The sequence below is a fragment of the Molothrus aeneus genome, chromosome Z, assembly GCF_037042795.1.
Source record: "Molothrus aeneus isolate 106 chromosome Z, BPBGC_Maene_1.0, whole genome shotgun sequence".
Taxonomy (NCBI): Eukaryota; Metazoa; Chordata; class Aves; order Passeriformes; family Icteridae; genus Molothrus; species Molothrus aeneus.
In genome coordinates, this window is record NC_089680.1 from 42475834 (window position 1) to 42497453 (window position 21620).

Genomic DNA, 21620 nt, shown 5'->3' on the forward strand with positions numbered 1-21620 from the left:
GATTGCCAGTCCTTTGGCAGACTGACAATGGTTTGTTACTATACTGGAGCTGGTAACTGATTTCTTGGAATTTATAATACAATAGAGATTATAATACAATAGAGATCTCTTCGACTGTTCTGATCCAATGTCTGATTAGAGGTTTGATTGACAGTTGACAAACGTCTTGAGCTGTGTTTGTTCTCCTTCCTGCAGGGGGTCCTGCAGAGGACTTACAAACACCAGCTCCCTCTTTAAATGAAAAGAGGGAATTGTGGAGATTCTCAGTTCAGTCAAAGAGAATTCTCCCAGGCTTCAGGCCTGGGAAGCTTAGAGAGGAAGAATGAAAACAATTCTGATCTCTCTTTCTGGTCATGTTGTTTACAGATATGTACCTTCAGAGTGTGCTACTCATAGTTCAGCAATAGTGTGAAAGGGTTTTACTTTGAGACCTGAGCAATCCTGGTTATAAAACCTCTAATAAATACCTCTCAATAAGGGATCTCTTTTTTGCCTTCTGAACCACGGAGTCATTCCGTCCATCCCTGACTCAGCAGCGTCAGGTGAGGAAGACTGGTTACTACACTTTGCAATAGGTCTTCTGAATAGAACTCTGGTAGCTGAATCAGCTCTTCCTCATCTGAAGGCTTTAACTTTACAAAGCTACTACTTATATACATTTATGTGTAAATATTACAGAAAAATGAAAGGAATTACAGCACACCATAAAAATGATATTTTTGATATATCAAAACTTAACAAAACAGGTTGTTACAGGCTATTTCCTATTTATTTCAGTTCTTAATGAAATGCAGATATGAACTAACACATACAAAAACATAACATTATAAAAATAAACATTAGGAAGCAATAGGTAACAGTTGATTTCTACTGCATGTAGAAGACCAATTCTTCCCAGCTCACCATTCACAGTCAATGTTTTATTTTTTGCAAATCTTTTGCAGGCTGATTCGTTTTTTTGTTTTGAGTCTGACTGTATCTTGCAATAGTGGATACACCATCCACAAACCTGGTCTTGTAGAGGACATTTGCATTGTTGAACATTCCGTCCTTCAAGGACACCACAATAAACTAAAACAAACCAGAAACACTTAATGTTGCTATCCCAACAACACTAGAAAAGATTTCCAAAGAGAGGACTCCTTTCTTTCATTTGGCTAATACCTCAGTAATAATCTTTTAAAAATATTCTAAAACTAACCAAGGCACAACAGAATGTGCTACACAGGTCAATGTAAACCCACTTTTTCTGCAGCTAATGACAGTTCTGTCCATATCCCAGCACCTGGCCTGGGATACAGTCCACAATGCAGGATGCCTGTTTGTGGTGGAAGTAAACATGGAAATAACTGTGCCACTAATTATGAAACAATGTAGGATTTTACCTAGTCAGAAGATACTACTCAAATAATTTTGCAATACTGGTTCCCCTCCTCAGTCTCATAATTTAGAATGGTCAAGTCCTTGCATCAAATAGAGATGGGTAGTCTATTTGATGGGATACAGGTCACAGTGATACAGAGATCCTTTCCATAAGGACATAATAAGTAGTGCCTTACTTATTTTAAGAGGGTCAACATGAAATATCTTTAACCTCAAGTTAAAAATCTCTAGGAAAAAAGAATTCAGGATGTTGTCATGCTTGAAATTGAGCGTTTCACAGACACTCCTCCCTATTGCTCCATTTTAACCAGTGCAGCAACAACATTCAAGTTTCACCACTTGCCATATCAGTCTAGCTTTCAGCTGAAACAACTCAGAAATATAACACACATCTGTAGAATAAAAGAGGTAAACAGCTCAGAGTCCTCAGTGCCAGACTGCCTTTGGAAACAATGGATGGAACTCTGAGCAATCTGGCCTGGTGGAATGTTGTATTGCACTGAATAGTTTTTAGTTGTGTTTTGCACAGGGTGCTTGGAGATTTGCACTAAGTAGTCTTTATATTGTACTGAATAGTTCATATGCTAGCTGGATTAGACCCAAACAGCCCTGCCAGGCACGGAATCTTACAGTGGAAGGTGTCTCTGCCCATAGCAGAGGATTACCTAGGTGATCTTTAAGGCCCCTTCCAACCCAGACCGTTCTATTACCACAATAATTTCAAGATCGTACCTGGGAGTGTCTGAAATGAGTTTGAAGCATCTGCCCAATATTCTGGGTATGGGAGAGATCAAGGGCTGCATCCACTTCATCCAAGATGTAAACTGGGGCAGGCCTGAAGAGGAGCATGGCTAATATCAAGGATAAAGCCACCAATGATCTAGTATGGAGACAAGAAAATTAGGATTTAGTCTTGTTTGAAGGACTCTGGCTGAAAACACTTACTGAAAGGCAATGAATGTGTCAAAGGGTCTGGATCACAAGTCTGATGAGGAGCAGGTACTGGTGTTGTTCAGCCTGGAGAGAAGGGGGCCCAGGAGGGACCTTATTGCTATCTACAGAAAGCAGGGTGTGACCAGGTGGGGGTTGGCCTCTTCTCCCAGATAACGAGACAGGCCAAGAGGAAATGATATCAGGAAAAATTTCTTCACTGAACTGGTTATCAAGCATTTGAATGGGTTGCCCAACAGAAGTCAGCACTCATGGAGAGATTTAGAAGACATGTAGATGTGGGGTTTAACGAGATGGTTTAGATGGTGGACCTGGCAGTTAAGTTAATGGTTTAACTTGATGATCTTAAGACAGTTTGTTCAGCCTAAATGATTCTATGATTCTGAAACAGTCCCTCAAAAGCACATTACTGCTACGGTTCTGAAGAGATGGAATGATAGTTTCCTCATTTCAAAACATGAAGTCTTCTCTTAGAAACAGCAACTATTACTTCTTCTTATTGGAAGATCACATTAGTTGGGTGACGATATTTAAAATTATGCTGTTGTTTGATTTACAGTTCTGAGTTTTGCAATTATGTTTTTCCACATCTGGTTCTTCAAGTATTCTGTCCTTAGAAAGTTCTGTATCCCTGTCTCACTTCTTCCCAAATTCTGTTTTTGCTTTTCAGTTTGTAAAGATCTTTTTTCCTTAGAACTTGCAAAGAAGCCCATGCCTACACAGTAGCCTTAGACACTGGAGAAGAAAACTGTTGCCATGATAATACCTTTATACCAGGGAAACACTTGCCTATATAGATTTTTGTGGTTACAATGCAAGGAGAGGAGCATTTAATTCAACATTACGTCAGTACTACCTAGAGTTTAATATGGCTTTCTCACCATTCAATTGGTTTTTTTGCCACTTATGTGTGACAGGAGTAAAATCTTGTTTGTTATCTTATACTAAGTAAAGCATTGTTCTAAGTCAGAATGTATTAATAGTGCTTCCAATATTGAGTCCATTTGGAAGGCAGAGTCCCTGACTTGACAAGGAAAATATTAAGTTTTTGCTTTTCAGAACTTTAATTACTTGGACATATCAATTACATACACAATGACAATGGAAAACAAATTAATTCACCAACCTTTGTCCTCCACTAAGTTCTGTTAAGTTTTCCTTCCAGGTGTTTCCTAAGGCAACTCTGAACTCCATACCAACAAAGCGATTGCCAGTTCTAGAGGCTGATAGCACAGCTCTGGCTCCAGGTAGGAGTGTTGAGAAAATGGAACCAAAGTCTTCATTCACCTAGAAGTCAGACCACAAAAAATGTATAAGTGTGCTTTGGATCAGAGCACAAAGAGTGAAAAACTTAGTGGTGAGCAGCAGGACAACCGAGACCTCTTTCCCAGTTCAACACAGTGACTTCCCATGTCACATACAGGACAGTGAGAAAACACTAGCTTTTACTTTCTCTGTACTGAAGAGAGAAGCAACACCAAAGGATATGTGACACCTCATACTAAGCATTTTATAAGGATCCAATGAAAGATGTATTGGAAGGCTTCTTTATGCTATCAGCCAGGGAAATGGTTATGCCCTAACTCAGATTTATTAACTGGCAAATTGCAATTTCTCCCAATTAATGGACTACTAAAAATACAAGCACCATGTAAGAGATACATGGTGGCATCCTCCCCACTCTTTTTCTTCCCAGGTTTACTTAAGCAATGTCCAGGTATGGGATGGGATGCAACTTTGTAAATGCAGATTAAAATTTCCTAGGTTTAGGAATTATCTGAAAACACACTTATTCCACCATGTGTGATGCTTTTGCATTACAACTCACTAATTTCTGCCAAACACCATTTTTACAATGAAAAGGAACCATTTTATCAGTGATATCCTAAGTACCGGCAGGATAATTAATAATTAAGCAGATACTTCCTCTATGTGCAATTTAATCTTAGTTAAAACCAATTTTCTCAAAGGCCAAAAAACACAAGTTCTGTTGGTACAGCAGAAAAGAAAGAGTCAAAAGATTTCTATCTAGAAAGGCATAATTTTATACTTTTCTTATAATTCATTATATGAGAGACCTGGTAAAAAGGCAGAGTGCTAGGTAACAGAAACACAAATCAGACATTGCTCTACCCCAATATTATGTATCCTGACAGTAACAGGAGCAGTACCCCAGCTCCACAGCCCTGCACTGTAGAGAGCAATATAACAACAGAAAATTTTTATTCTGGTAAAATATTGGTTTAAGAAAAGAAAACAACACACCAAAAAAACCCAGCTATATTTCAATATGCTCTAACCTTCATGAAATGTTTGTGGACACTAAAAGGGAATGAGAAAGTAGTTTTGCAGCTCTAACTGGACCTTTACAATTCTCAGAGAATTCATGTCTTATTCTCCAAAGTGGGAATAAACAGGAGAAATAAAGTATTATTTTTAAATATAGGTCAGGGATATTAGTTCAGAAAACAGACCTTTTTTTCCCAAGGAAATATGCAAAATAGTAATCTAAGATAGATCTGATCCTCTACTAAAACATGAAGATAAATTTCAAGTGTCATACCTTTTTCCAAGCAATATCTAAAGCTTGTTTTTTCTTCCGGTCAAGCTCTTCAATAACTGCAAGAATTTTTATCTTGTCATTCTCTACAATTCTTTTTTTCTTCATTAAGTCATTGTACTGGTGCAAGGAGAAGAAAAGACTGATTTCAATGACCCTTGTGCTCAAATGCACTTTGTGCTAATCTTACAGCTTTACAGTATCATTGTGTAGCTCTGAAATAGTCATTAACCACAAGATTAAAATCCAGTGCATTCATTTAGCTGCATGAGGGATGTAAGCTTTGGGATTCTTTGCAAATTAAAGCATCAGAATTTTCAACAATCAGCAGAGGGGAAGGACATTGCTCTGAAAGTTGCACTTCCAAGTTAATCATGTTTCATTTGCTTTTCCATAGAAGAAAGGTTAGTTCTCGAGGCTGACAGGAGGAAAAGTATTAGAAAAGTTGAAGGATAAAGTCAGTGGGCAGTTTCCAGACAATCCTGGAATAGCCTGAAGATACGGATTAATTCAAGACAATCTTGCTACACTGTCAAGCTATCATGCTTGAAGATGAACATATTTTTGGTCTGCAATTTTTAATTCAGTATATAGTTCTCAAATAATATAATGGATGCCACAAAGCTTGCTGATGCTTCAACTTAGGATGATCTGGGGTAGGAAGGAATAAAAGAGTATTTTTTATCATCAAGGTCAAGATTATGAGTAACCTAAAAACCTGGTGTGCCAATAAAGAGTTCAAAGATGTAAGATTAGTATGAAAAAAACAGAAAAAGGTTTAGTTTTATTTTTGGTATATTGAGAAATAGAGCACATGAAAACATAAAGCTACATTATATATATCTGTATATCTTGTAAATACACCATATGACCAGCCTGCCCAATTTTTATAGATTAAATCATAGAACGTTTACCCTTTCCTCTGCATCAGAAAGCATGTTCATAGCTCTTGTGTTCACATTCCTTCCCAACTTCTCTTTATGCTCCTGCAATTTCTGCAGCTTCTGACTTGCTTCTTTAGGGTTGCAACTTTTGAAATCATAGGCTGTGTTAGGCTGGCCAAAGAGTGGCTTGTCTGAAGCTATCCACTTGTATTCTTTCAGCATTTTGGCCACCTTTAAACAAAAAGTTATGTTGAAGCTTTTTCCTCACCCTTCTCAAATGTGAAATAAAAATTTAAACAAACAAAAGCAAAAAAAACCTCCACCCCACCTACATTCTGAAATTACCACATTAATTCTTCTACCCTAGTGCAGCACAGGTACATTTCTTTACAATACTTTGTGTGATTTCCTTCATTGTGGACAAACAAGGGATTTAAAGATTTAAGGTTATTGCTTTCATGTACATCTTACTTACCTGAAGAACTTTTATGTACATCTGAACTCTACCAATGTCACTGCATCATGGAACTACCTTCTTTAATTAGTTATCTAATTTGTCCAGACAGTCAGAATGTTCTTACTGATCACTTTCTCACTGTGATCTATCCTCTGTTACTCCATACAGATCAGGCCTTTTACAATGTACAATTTCCACTCCCTCTTCCTCAGATAAAAATTTTACATTGAGAGCTGCAAATAGTGCTTAAAGGAAAAAGGCTATTTCCTTTGCATGTGGCAAGGGAATAACCATTCTTGGTCACAAGATGTGAAGAAAAGCACAATTTTGCAATACCTTGGCAGCAGCATCAGCAGCTTCTTGTTGACATTTGGTGATGCTGTGTTCTAATTCTTTAATCTTAAGCTGTAATTCATTATTTTGTTCTCTGTATTTTGCCATCTCTGCAGATTTGTCTTTAATTGCATTATCATGTAATGCAATTACTTCTTTTTGCTTGGCAAACTCCTTCTGTGCTCTCTCTACAGATTCCTGAAAAAGCAAATCAGCAGACATTTATTGGCCTCTTTTAAAGCTGGCATTAAAGCCTTATTAGAACTGACACAGCAAGGAGAAAAAAATTCACATGCCAAAGTGAAGCAAAAAAATAACTACCTAGGCTGATTGAGTATACTAAGCAAATCCGCAGAAAAAAATACACATTATAATGTGAGGTTCAGAGGATCACACAGAGTAACATCAAAATGGATAATAAAACACAGTATTTCAGTTTTACCTCTGTTTTAGCCACTTCAGCCACCAGAGCATCAATTTGATTCTGGTAGGATTTGATTGCTTCCTCTGCAGCTGTTATCTGTTGTTTATAGGAGGTCTGCTCTTGTTTCAGCTCTTCAAGTTCCAGAACTAAAGCTTTGACTTCCTAGAGAGATGTTTTCTAATTTATTAGTAATACTTAAATGCAAAGAATTAAGATTCAGCTGGATGGAAAGAGTTAAGATTCAGTTTGATGTAGTGAATACTGTAGAAGACTAACAGCACCCATTCTTGAGCAAGGGTGTAATCCCACAAAATAAAGAAAGAAAATTACAAAAAAGCTCAGTCAGTGACTACACAGTATATTAAGTCCCAAAACTGAGAGTATTAAAACCTCGGGAGAATCAAACTTTCTGATTTTTGCACTTTTAACATGGAGAGAACTGCCAACAGAAGTAAAGTTTTACCTGCTGCATGTCTTTTATTTTTTTGCTTGAAGTGTCTGCCTTTTTCTTGGCTTTATCTAGATTCTGCTCTGCATTTTTTCGCTCTTTTAGACACTCTGCTTCTGCATTTTTAAGTTTATTCTCTAATTCCTTGTATTTTTTTTCTGCCTTCTTTTTGCTCTCTTCAGTTTTGTTTAATGTCTCTTCACAAGATGCTGAATCAAAAAGTAGAGTACTGAGATTGAGCACTGTTCTCGTCTTCAAATTTACATCCTAAATGCCAACTGAAATAAATCTCTCTTTGCCCCAACAGAAAAAAAGTGGTTGAACACTCACTAGTTGCTGAAGTCTGAATAATCATATATTTCAATGATTACTCTAAGATAGTGTGCTGTTGCTATCAGTTATTGGTAGGGGACCAAACAGCCAATATGAAAAGATGACAATTTTTTTTTGACAGAGGGAAGAATGTCAAATTGCAGGATCAAAAAGCACAGCTCCCTAACAAGATACCATCTCATCCCTAGAATACAACATCTAGATATGTATCACTTCTGTCCATTTTTTAAATACTTTACTTGCTGCTGCATTTTGTGCAAATTTATCTCTCCTTAGCTATACAAAACACTATTTCTTTCCTATGCTTTCTTGTTATGCAAACTATATTACTAACCTTAAGTACAGATGGCTTGAAAAAAGCAAAGATTACTCAAATATGGGATTAAATCCATTTTTGAACTTCCCTGCAAAGATGTATTTTCCTGTATTACAAAGTATATAAAAAACATTCAATAAAAGTATAACCTTTACTATAAGAGAATGGCCACCTTTAAGTGAATCACCTCTATGCAAATATACTGTGATTCTGTGTTTGTTACATGTTCAAAAATATAAAGCTAGTATTTTTAAAGTGAAAAGTACTTCTTAAATAAAGAATGTGTTACTCAAACAGCCTGATATCCATCTCATTCTCAATAATTAGTTTTCAGGTAAAAGAGTAAGAACACATTTGTCACCAATGGTTTTCTTCAGGGCAATCAGCTCTTCCTCTTGTTTGTGGTAAGCACTTTGACAAAGCTTCTTGTGCAGCAGCTCTGCTTCCTCAGACTTCATCTCCCATTGCTGCTTCAGCTGCTGATACCTTTGGAGACAGTAGTGACACACACTGCTATATGGAAGGTTAACCAGCATCTCACTTTCAAAGCTGAAGTAGGTAGATGAATATCTGTATTCCATTTCTCATGTGAGATACAGTGATGACAGTAGGGCAAATAAGCTTAAATGAATGAAAATCCAATATAATTGCTTTAATAATAATTTTGAGGTTTATAGGCATGTAAGTTATTATATATGCAGGTCCTGCTGTTTGGCCCTGATCTAACCTATTAAAGCAAATGCAACTCATGGAATTTTGGCAACAATTCAGACATCACCTTTTTCTCAACTGGCAGCATGATAGATGTTAGGGTGAAGAACTGTAGAAAGGATATCTAGAAGCAAAAGTTCCTTCCTCCTCTTAGCAATATTTCTGGAAGTCTACTGCAGCTCAAAACAATTTGAAAAAATAAATCCAGCTGGTAGGTAGTATGTTATGCAACACTACCGTCCTTATGGCATTTTTGCAGAACTGAATAAATACATTTTTCTGTTCCATCTTTTAATATAGTATTCAGTAACTGAGTAGCTGAAAATCAAATATACTTAATATTATTTAATTTAAATGCTTACAGCGGTATCACTCAGATAATCCTTTTTAACATCTTTTTATTTCCTTGTGAGAACAATAAGACTGACTACAAATTGTAATTCTGTACAGGTGTTAAAATATGTCTGGAACAGATCCATTCTTCAATGGACTTCATGAAAATTCAACCAATTTCAAATACCAATGTGTACCCTTTTTTTCCCCCTGTGTTATCCAAAACAAAGGGGTTTTGCATGTGTTATTTAAAAACTGAATTTGCTTTTTGATTACTGAACTTACTAATTATATTGGGAGGAGAGGGAAGAAGGGAATTACTTTCTGCATATTACATTCTTAAAAGGCCTATGGCCTCCCAAAACAACTTGTTACATTAAATTTACTCGGTCACATTAAGAGAAATTATACACATTGTATAGTGCAAACCTTACCTTTCAGCAACCTTCTTCAAGCTTGCCAACTCATTCTCTACAGCTTCAAGTTCAGATTCCTTTTTCTTGAGTTCTAGTTCAACATCTTTTGCTTCTTGAAGTTGAGACAATATTGGTGCAGCTTGTGAGGATGCACCTGTTCAATGAAAAAATTAAAAAGCCAGGCTAATTGGAATTAAACCAGTGGATTCACCACTGGTAATTGCAAATTCTAAACATTAATAATGAGGCAGGTTAATGATTTATTTTAGCTGAGAAACAGAGAAGGCAGCTAGGCTGAAGCTAGAGTTCTCAGAAGAGAAAGACTACTTCCTCTGTTACAGAACATGGTTCTGCAGACTTCGAATACTACACATGCGTGACTTATGCAAACAGCTAACTTTCCATAATTTATGAAATTATTGCAAACCAATGATGAATTGCTTCAAAAAAGCACTTTTGCTTCCAAGAGGATTATACAGTCTAATAAGATTTAAGTATTGAAAATCTAAATTACCTTATGTGAAGTTTGTCATTAATTTTTTCTTAAACTAATTAATATTATTTCAGCTCAAGACAACTTTAGCTCAAATATATTATTCCCAGTATGTATCTAAGCATAAAGGTTACTGTTAATTTTTAGAAAAAATATGCAAAAGCAGTAAACATATCAACAGACACACAATATTATTAGTATTATATGAATAGAACCAGCAATTGCCTCCATGCAGAGTTCCTTGAGGATCAAACACATCTCCATCAAGAGTAACACTTCTCGTCATTATTCTTTTGTCAAAAGTCACTTTCTTAGCGTTATCCATGTTATTACAGACCAGTGTTGTTCCAAAGACATATTCCATTGCTTTCTGCAGTTCAGATTCATATCCAATTAGAGAAAGGGCTAAATACAAGTTACCATGCCCAGCCTAGAAATCAAACAAAATGCAATTAGTATGCCTTAAGTTTTAATACGTCTCAAATTTGATTTGTTTTTTGATAATAACGCATCCAAAAGTATCATCACATTTTAAAACTATTTCAGTTACAAGTGGAATAATTAATACCCATTTAAACCTCACAAAATTGAAACAATACAAAGGAAAACAAAATCAATATATCCTCAAACTCTGTACAAATTCTTATTATAATAACCATTAAGAATCTCAAGTTTTTAGTATAGAAATAAAATTAAAATGGGACAGAAGCAATATAGTGTAAAGAGTGTATTTATTAACATACCAAGCTTTGGGCCAACTTGACTATGTCTTCTTGAACACACCTGGCTGAAATTTTGTTTAAGGGAATGATGGTGTATCGATGCTTTAGTTCACCCTTCTCTAAAAGCTTTTTGCCAGTAACCTCAAATGAAAAATAGTTACAAAGCATACCTGAGTACACAAGTAATTTTGTAAAGACAATAGGGCATTGGAAGAAAACACATTGTTGCCACCAACTGTGCATGACTTTCTTGAGCCAATTAAAACATGTAGGTGGTTTTAACGCCTCATGCATTCAGGCACATGCTTGCTAACCCCAAATCATATGACCATATCTCAAAATTCAGAGTTGTGTGCTAATGAAATAAACTTACTTCTGTGTCCACAATAATGTTATAGAGTTTCCCTCCAGCCACCGCTTCCAGGGCTTTGGCATTGGATAGATCTTTCACAGTGAAAAGAGACACAACAGGGCCTTTCACATGGTTTGGATTCCAATTTTTTTCTGGATGTCTTAAAATAAATATAAATTATGACTATGAATCATGTTTGTTTTTCTCGCATGCATCCTTAAAAATTTTATATTTAAACCCCATGATAATGGGTTTTCCCATAAGCAATTCTAAATTCTATCAGAAAAAGAACCCCATGAAAAAATGGTTTTATTAAATACTCCACACAAAGAGATTAGACAATAAAGAGTCAGTTACATAGCCATTAAAAGAATGGAATTCCTGATTTATTTCCATATTTTTTCAATGGATTTTTCCAATGGGCTCTGTTATTACCACAGCTATAGGAGTATGTTCAGGCCATTACACAAAAAATTAAACCTGGGGATACAGATATTTGACTGGAGTTGACCTCCCAAGAGCAAGTCTACTTGTGTCCACAGGCAGAAAACAATGATTTCATATTTCCCAGTTTAGACCTTTGCTACTGAAACACCATCAGACAAAAGTTTTAAATTCTAGTGACTTAAATAAGATTATAACATTTCCTCACTTTCCCCTTCACTTTTCAGCATGGGTAAGACAGACATTATTCAGTGGCAGCAAGAAAAGGACAGCAAGAGCTAAGACATTGGTAGAATGATGTGGTAAAATGCCCCCAAAAATCCTTTCAAGTGTCTTTCAGGATCACACTGAGATCTTACTTGTATGTAAACTGTAGATGAGGAAATTTTGCCATTAAATTTTCACTCAGTTCTCTTAGCTGGCTGATATCAGAAATCAATGCCTTCTTTTTTGCTAGGAGGGCTTCTCCTTTTTCTTCTTCAGAGTTGAACGCAAGCAGTAGACATATATCCAGAGAAGAGAAATCTATTAGCTTAAAAATTAGTATCCTACACTGCTTATCTACATATATGTAGAGAGGACTTTTAAAATTCTTTGTAAATTCTCAGACTAAATAAATTAATACCATCATGACACCAAACATGCAAAGAAAAAGTTAAAGAATAATGTTCTTCTCTAAAGGTTGATCTGGAATATCAGCTAACAGTAGTGTCTGAAACAAATGTTACCTGGCATAAGAAACAAACTCTAAGAAGTGTTTTAGGTACAGAAAACTAGGAAGCAATAGTGGTGTTGGTCTCTTTCACCATCAAATTGTAGCTGGAATTCAATTGTGCCATCAAACTTCAAAATGGTCAGCCCAAAGTTGATATAATCAAATTATTTTAAGCTGCTCTCAGTGAAAGTTTAAGAGTTTGCAGAGCTTACATCAGAGGAATTTATGCATGAAAGCAGTGTACTTGATTTTTCATTCCCCTCCTGCACTGGGGCTGGGTGAGATGCCCAACAGCAGCCCCCGTAGTGCTGTTCTTTGTGTTTCTACTGAGAAAGCATAGATGCAACACAGTTTTGGCTACTGCTAAGAATATTGGCACAGCACCAAGGCTGTCCTTCCAGTCCCCTTCCAAAAGCCAGTAGGTTGTGAGGGGGCAACAGGTTGGGAGGGGACATAGACAGGATATAGGGTCCAACAGATATTCCATACTATTATGAAGGTATTCTCATCAGTAAAAGCTAACAGAAAGGATGACGGAAGGAAGCATCCATTATTAAGGCCTTTTTCTTCCAAAACAGCAGACTGAGGTCCTACTTCACAGGAAGCGGCTGAACACTGCCTCCTAATTCCTGATGGGAAGCAGAGCATAAATTATTTTGTTTTCATTTGTTTCTGCATCCTCCAGCCAGCTCCAAGACAGAGCTGCCATTGGCCAAGACCAAGACCATCACTGATGGTAGTGAAGCATCTGGGAAACATATTATAGAAGGGGAAAAAAAGGCCAAACCTATCTGCAGTGGCTGGAAAGAGGAGTGACAATATGTGAGAGGAACAGTCCTGCAGGCACCAAGGCCAGTGAAGGACAGGGAGGAGGTGCTCCAAGCACTGGAAGTGAGATCCTCCTGCAGCCTGTGGTGCAAACCATGCTGAGGTAGCAACATGGGCCGTGTAGCAGATGTCCACCTGTAGCCTGTGGAAACCAACACTGGAGCAGGGTCCTGTCAGAACCTGCAGACCCATGGACGGATGAGCCCATGCTGGAGCAGGTTTGCTGGCAGGATGTGTGACCCCCACAGGGCACCCACACTGGAATAGCCTGTTCCTGAAGGACTGCACCTCCTAAGAGGGACCCTTGCTGGAGTAGCTTGTGAAGAACTGCAGGCCATGAGAAGGATTCACACTGGAGAAGTTCAAGGAGGACTGCCTCCCTTGTGAGAAACCCCATGGTGGAGCAGGGGAAGGGTGTGAGTCCTGACCCTGAGTAGGAAGGAGTGGCAGAGACAACATGTGAGGAACTGACTGCAGCCCCCATTCCCTATCCACCTGCATCACTCATGGAGAGGAGGTACAGAAAATCAGAAATTAAATAGAGCCTGGGAAATTAAGTTAAATTGATTTCCCCAAGTCAAGTCTATTTTGCCCATGACAGTAATTGTCAAGCGATCTCTCCCTGTCCTTATCTCAACCAATGAGATTTTGCAGTATATTGTCTCCTCTGTCTACTTGAGAAGGGGTGTGATAAAACACCTTTGGCAAACACCTGGCATCAAGTCAGGATCAACTCATGACAATTTTATACTCCTTTGCAGATTGATCCAAAATTATGCATTAGAAGTCTATCCAGACCTGAATAGTTCAGCTCCTTTATTTGCTTCTCTAGGGTTATTTTCATTTTTTCGACAGCTTCCAATGCATTTCGGTCTTTCTTGTAGCCTTCATCCATCTTTTTAACTTCAGCTTCTTTTGCCTTTAATTCTTTTTGTGCATAATTCAATTTCATTTGAGCCTATAAGGAATAAGCAAATGTGGAACGAAATCTTCAAAGACAATTTTGCAGGCACAAATTTATAACATTTGCACTATCAAACTGTCCATGTAATTTATGAAGTTTTGCACTGGTTGCAGATATGCCAAAGCCAGCCCTAGCTTTTGAAAATAATGGCACAGGTTATTTGGACACAAAACCACAGATCTTTTATTTAACTGCGGTAACATATTAGAACATTAATAACTCTGAGAAGAAACAAAGTAATTTAAGATGGGATATAGTCCTTGTTACTCTACAGAGCAGAATTTCTCTGTAAGTGAGACAAGGAAAGTGAAGTTTGGAAATACAAGCATTGGTTCTTTCAGTCATGTGATGAGCATACAATTTAACTAAGGAGAAAATAGTTTCTTCTAAGCCCTCCATTTCACAATCCCAGGCATCTTTATTTTGATTTTATTAAGTTTAACTGTCGAAATCTCTTTGACTGTGTATCATGGACAACAGTCCTAATTTTTTCCTATTCAATACTATTGATCACTTGAGTACAGTGAATCCTACTTTATATCTCAAACGGCAGTTTCTAATACTTCCTCACAGCAATGCTACAGCATTTTCCCGTGCAAGGATATTTCGTTTATATTTTATCAAAAAGTTAGTTTAATGCATATGCCAAAATGTAAAATATCTTGAATAGATATTCTGCACCTCTTTTCATTGATCTTTCAAGCATGTGTCAATTGGTTTTCAGGCAATTTTCAAAAGCATGAAGGCAGGTCTGAGACAGGGAGAGGTTTTTTTTCTTACCTGTTTAGCCTCTGTTAATGCTTGGCTAATTTCATTTTTGCAGATCATCATCTGTCCTGAAAGACTAGCTTCTTCACCATCTTTACTGCTGGACAGGCCAGCAGATACAGCATTAAAATGCTGTTGTGCTGCAGCTAAAGCATGTGCATCTTTTTCACTTTCTTCCAGTAAAACATTTAGTTCTTTCTCTAGATTCTTTACTTCTTTCTCCTTTGATAGTAATGCTTTTGAATCCTTCAGCAAAACAAAGAAAAAAAAAGAGAGAGAAAACCTCAGTCTATTACCTTGAAATTCATGTTGTTTAGGTGAGGAGCAACAAGTAGTTTAGTCAACTATATTTCTATGACCCTTTTTCAGATTTTGTGATCTTGTGATATGTCTTTGCATGTTTCCCAATGTGTTACTCGTCCCATGAGTATTCCGAGTATTTACAGAGAGATGAAATACAGGAAGTGGTAACAACTCCCCAAGAACTAGGAGAATTATCTTGCTCTTCCCAATATCTAAAAAATTATCCTCCTGCACAAAAAACCATTAATTGTCAAAAATATGCAAGGCAGAAATTCCTCATTTAATTTTAAGAGTAACATATGTCCAGAGAGCATAATCATTTGAAGCTACAGAGTTTAGCTTCTGTAGCTGAGCTTAAGAGAAAATTTGGAACCTTGAGGAGCTGCACTTTATTTGTAGTTGCATCATGTTTTTTTCTACAGGGAACGTACTACCTATGCTGAATAAATTAAGCAAAGCCCTTAACATTAGTCTCTACTTCCTTAATGCAATTCTTGCCAATCACAGGATTCTTCATACCATAACAGAAAAGAAAAAACAGCTGTTTCCACAATCTGAATTTAGTATGTAAAGAAAAATATATATAAATATCTCACCTTCTGCATACGTGTTACCAATTCATTGTACTTAACCTCTTCAACTTTTAAGTTTTGCTTCTGGAGATCAAGAGCACTTCGTACTTTTGTATTAACTCTTTGATGTGCTGAAAGAGCAGCTTCTAGTTCATGAAGTTTACAACCAGCTTCCTACAACCAGTAATAAAGGAAATTTAATTTAGCCTGTAAAACCAATGCAGTATTTGTAGTACTTCATCTTCTGTTCAGAGCTTTATGTAGAAGGAAATCTGACCAAGCAGGCAGAAGTCTCCAAGATAAACAGGTCAGACCATCTCTCACCTCTGAAATCCAACCTAACTAGAAGGTACTGTTGAAAATCCACATCACTCCATAAGATGGGACACTGTCCCTGTACAGAAGGTGGATTTAGACATTCAAAGACTCTATGGGCCATCCTGCATCTCATTAAATTTGCCCCCAAAATCGAAATCAATACTGATTACTGTCAAACAAAACCTTGCTTACTTTTCTTTTGAGACATCAACAAAAAGGGAGAAAAAAGCCTCTGGCAAAATTTACTGTTGAATGCATAGAGTAAAAACATGAAGTCAAACAGTTTTTTACACTTCAGTTATTTTTCATTTGCATTTCAGACCAAAAAACCCACCCTTTTAAATGGATGTCTTCTAGATAAAACCAAATAACCTAAGCATAACTGCATAACCTAAGCAACACACCAGAAGATAAAAATTCAATAGCATATTATCTATAAAATTCTTTGTATTTCTCCCAGCTTCTAAAGTATTCAGAGGAGCACAACTGTTTTCATTTACCTTATCCTTTTCCTTTTCCATCTCCGCTATGTCTTCATTAAGTTGTTTTACCTTCTGTTCAATTTCAGCCCTTGATTCCTGAATCTTCTCTATATTAGACTGCATTTCCTTTAACATATCACTGGAGGATACCTTTGTTTCTTCAGCCAGAACAAACTGATAAGCTACACAAAAACGGCTTAAATGCTCTATTTCTCGTACTAATTTTTGGTATTCAAGATACGATGCTCGTTCCTGAACAGACAAAAAAAAAAAAAAGAGAGAGAGAAAAAAAAAAGCTGTAAATTTTGATGGAAAACCAGAGTTACATAAGACCACTACAGAAATCTTTTAAGCACCTCTAAACATCAGTATTTGTAAGTAAGAAGATGGATTCTTCATGTTATTCTCAGCTAAAACAACATTCATCTAATTGATTGCACACCAAAAATACCGCTTGACTTAGTTTTTTTAAGAACTAAGACACTTTTAAATCTATTTTTATCTAGTTCTCTTGTTTTCTTCCTTCTCCCTACATCTCTCTCTAGGATTTCCTGGAAGTCTAAAATGTCACATTCTCTGTATTTGGAAATATGACAAAATTCTTTCCCTTACAAGACTTGGCAGCACTTGAAAACATGCTATTGTTTTAGCCAAAACTTACTGGTTCACGGTAGTTGTGAAAGTATTTTTTCAGTACTTGAAGGACCTAACTTACCACCCTTCTAATTTTTCCATACCTCTTTCAGTTTCTGTAAAGTTGGACTGATCTCCTCATTTAAGACCTGAAACATACAACAGAAGATTTATATTCTGATTTTACTGAACTCTAAAATTTTAACATGTCTAGTCATGGATATCTAGTTCCAGGTACAGAAATGAAATATTCTAGAACATTGTACAAAGTCAACATTGAACTACTTGTTCAGTTATCTTTAACAAACATGAATGAAAGTCTACTTTACAACATGTATTACCATTTGAATGTTTTTCAGTTTGGATTCCTTCTTCTCTATGGTTTTCTGTACAGCTATTTTCTTGGACTCATACATCCTAGTTCCAGCTGCTTCCTCAATCATAGCTAAAATCTAAAATAAATGCAAAAAACTTTGATGTTTCTTTTTACGTTAGATTGGTTCAATTAAGCTGAACATCTCATCTCCCTCCAACCTTTATTTTTGTTGTCCCCCTCCCAACATATAGATTCCTATCATTCAAATCAGTTCAGTAAAACTTCAGACAAAAACACTCCCACAACTCTCCTACCTCTGGTGGCTTCATATTTAGAACTTTGGTAATTTGTCCCTGGTGACAGAAAGATAAAACAAGATCAGTGGTTGTGTACCATGAAGTAGTAAAAAGAAAAACCAAAACCCCAAACCCCCACTCACTTTTATACATTGTATTGTAAGTTCAAGCACTTAAAAAATTAATTTGCTACAACAATAATCTAGTTTACTCTTAAAGTTCAAATAAGTAATTCTTTCAGGTAATATACTTGAAATGGCCCATACATTGTATCTTAGGTTAATCCTCCACAGTCCTGATTACATCTTAAAGGAGTAATGCAAATATTTTTCCTACAGTCTTACTGGGTTGCTGATGTTGAATAAGCTCCTAATCATAAACCAGCTGTATGGGTAATGTAGCTCATACATAACAGGTGGAAAGGAAGTATGTACAAAACTGTTCCCACCTCTGCCATCTAAATGGGATAGTTATATTTGAAACAATAAATCCTGCTCTGTTTTATTATTCCTTGCAAATATTTCAGGAATTTGCCTAGCTCCTTTGACAGTCTTCTTTTGATAACTTTGACTTAAGAAGGTACATATCTCAACTTCTTTCAAGATACTGTCTAACATGGAGCACAAATAACAGCAAATAAAATCTGCCATTTTATAATATTTATGAAAGCAATACCTATGTGTTAAGGAGGAAAAAAAAATAGGAAATAAAATGGAAACATATTTTGGAAAAGTTTTGCCAACATGAGAGCCACATGAGGTCTTGTGCTAAAAGATGTGTTTTAGGGTCAAACTATGCTGTACTAGAAATATTAACAACTTAACAGACTTCATTTTTTCTTCATAAGATGCCACTCTAACTAGGAAATTAGTGTTTTCCCATTATCTCCCCTGTCTTAAATTTACTGCAAGTTCTGCTCTTTCTGGATTTTATAAAGATGCGTACAATACCTGCATAATGAGGAAGTGAGGATTATTGACATTGAGTCCAACAGAACAGAAGAGATCCTGCACACGACTGTTGGCAGCATTCACACCATTGATAAGATACTTACTTCTACCTCCAACAACAACCTAGAGAACAAAGACAAAAAAACTGCTTAGTGTTGTGAGAATATAAACTGTAATAAAGAATAAAAAAATCTCAGGAAATCACACCTGCTATATCTTTACATACATATGTATGTGCAAACTGTGCAGAACATCTGTAGGGGGATACAGTATGTATAGGGGGATACAGTATGGGTAAATCTTATCTCCCAACAAGTTGCAGCTGGACCAATTACTAAAGATTAGGAGCAGGCCTGATCTTAAGAGGCCATACCTGTAGCCAATAAGAACAAGTGGTATAAAAGAGTGGATTGGTGGGATCTGGAGTCAGATGACTGCTGCAAGGACCAGGAACAGTCAGTATTTAGAGGAGCTGCCTATGAGAAACATCAAGGAGGTATGAAATGCTGGTGATATGGAATCCTTGCACTATAATGATAATAGAACTTTTGTGCTATATAAGATAACAAACGTCAAAACAGAACTTGTTTGATGTTTAAAATATTTAACTAAATTATAAGAAATATTAGTCATTGAGGACAATATTGTCAAGAAGCTTTCCAAAAGCTCTACTTTAAAAAAAAAACCAAACAATCAAAAACCAAAACCCCAACATCTTCATCAGAACAATAAAGATTCCTTTGTTCTTGGAGACCAAATTTAACACAGAGTCCAGATTTTAAGAGGAAAGATATGAAAGCAGAAAATGCCACAAGATAGAAAAATTTAACTTGCTTTATGAACACTTCTAGCTAGTACACTGGATCTACTCTTACAGTTTGTGTAACTAACTACACTACAAGCAGCACAGAAGCCTCATCTCTACTGCAGAAACTCAGGGACTTTAAAAATCACCCTATTTTTCCTTGACCACTCCTGAGCATGGTAAAAATGTAAATAGGTTATGAAAAAAATACAGATGTTAAAGACTCACCTGCCTAGTCACAGTGATCTCATCATTAGCTTCAAATCCCAGTGGACTTTGACTTTTGTTTGAATTATCAAAGTTAATAGACACAGTTGCCTTTGTAACTCCAGCTTGCCCACTCTTATAAACTAGATCTTGCAAACTGGCAGCTCGCACCTAAATCCAGGGAACAGATAAACAGTTTTTGGAAAGAAATTTACATTTTAATTGTACTACTGCAGGTTTTGGAGAAATTAACCAAAAAAACAAAGATCTAGCTGCATATTTATGAGTTCATGTGAACTGATACATGGGAGCTGCAAGGTGCTATCATTGTAAAACCACAACCATTGTGTGCCAGTCTAGTTTTCATGCAGATAAACTGTTTCTGCATGAGGCTCCTGACAAACACTGACTACATCTTAAAAAAAGCCAGCTGACAGTAAATTTATTTAACAAGCATTTATTTTTCTTAATGCAGTTCACAGGGAAATGATTCAGAACGTGTTCCTTGGAGGCCTGCTGGCTTTGTCTACAACCAGGGGAAGGTAGGGATGGAAAGGAAAGCAAATTGAAAAATCACCTTCAGACAGAGATTAAAGTTGATGTCAAAGCACACGCTTTTTAATGAAAATAAAGCAGATATATTATCTCTTAAATAGCAGGCATTGCATGAAAACCACTTTTAAATGTTTTTTTATGAACCAGGTAGCCAGATTTTAAGACCCAATCCAGAACTGAAAACATTTATTACAAATGAGCAAATTAGTGCCTTTAGATGCAAAAAGGAACTTTTGGCTTGAAGTTGTTAGCTCTTAAGTGGTTAGTTTTAGTCTATTGTTTCAAGTCACATAGTTTGTGTAACTTTGGTACGTGGATAAAGTTGTAACTCGACCTTAATGTAAGATTGAGCAACAAGGACAGACACCCAGATTCATGCAATGAAAAATTGAAATAACGAAACTATTTCTTTCAAAGAAGCACCACTTCAGGTCTTCCATGGGAGATTACTCACTAGAGCAACATGAGAAGTTGCTAATAGAAGAAAGACTTTTCTTAAATGTCCCATCTCTTTACCTGTGACAGATTGTTGATTCCTAGCACGAAACAGATGGAGTCCAAGATATTGGATTTGCCACTACCATTCAAGCCAGTAATGGCATTGAATAACGGGTCAAAGTCATTAATTTCCGTTCTCTGAGCATAGGATTTAAAACCTTCGAGAACAATTGACTTAATGTACATCTTCTCAATATTCCTAAGGGACCAGGCAAAGTATTCTTCTGAGAAGCACTGAGAAAGGTATCCGGATTTTAATCCTATATACTTCAGAGTAAAGAAAAAAGAATAACCAAATGAATCATACCGCTAAACAAACAACTAGATCTGAGAAAATGGAAAGAACGTATGACTTTTACAACAAAAATATCATGCATTTATAAACGAAAAAATCCAAACAGACCGCAGATCCAGGCAGTATTCCAACGGTACTTCAGCGTTTCTAAGGGCCTTGACTTCACACAAAGTTTATCGCGACGCTTGGGCGCAGACTCGCGGCAAAACCACGGTTTGCCGCAAAGCTGGCCGCAAGCAAAGGAGAAGGAAAGCCCTGGAGGTTCCAGAACACGGCAAAGCCTCCCCTTTCCTCTTGCAGAATTGCTGTACCTGCTCAGCCACACCGCCCGGAGGGGTAAATCCCAGGGAAGCGGCAGCCTCGGCTCTGAGGCACCGCGAACAAGGACCCCTCAGAGCCCCTTTCACAACCCTGCCACCTTCATCGCGCTGTCCCCGCCAGTGACCCTCCCCCACCGAGCCCTCCCTGCCGGCTCTGATGCCAAATCGGCCGCGGGCAGCACTCCTGCCCTCCCTGGTCCCGGCGCCTCACTCGCTCACCCCTATCCAGAGCCGC

The 21620-nt window shown here is 37.0% G+C and overlaps 1 protein-coding gene across 1 annotated transcript; it reads right to left on the minus strand.

Moving 5' to 3' along the window:
* Nucleotides 1-763: 763 nt before the first annotated feature.
* On the minus strand, nt 764-20956 carry SMC2 (structural maintenance of chromosomes 2). Its single transcript, XM_066569156.1, has 24 exons — nt 20789-20956; nt 19739-19888; nt 18706-18828; nt 17774-17812; nt 17485-17595; nt 17248-17292; nt 16529-16762; nt 15735-15884; nt 14848-15081; nt 13902-14061; nt 11920-12037; nt 11138-11276; nt 10786-10905; nt 10268-10472; nt 9568-9703; nt 8451-8575; nt 7456-7649; nt 7011-7154; nt 6572-6766; nt 5809-6009; nt 4898-5014; nt 3461-3621; nt 2116-2263; nt 764-1071 (listed from the first exon to the last, which is right to left on the minus strand). Exons 1-24 carry the CDS (start codon nt 20954-20956, stop codon nt 913-915), a joined length of 3576 nt encoding a protein of 1191 aa, XP_066425253.1. The 3' UTR covers nt 764-912.
* Between the last annotated feature and the right edge of the window lie 664 nt (nt 20957-21620).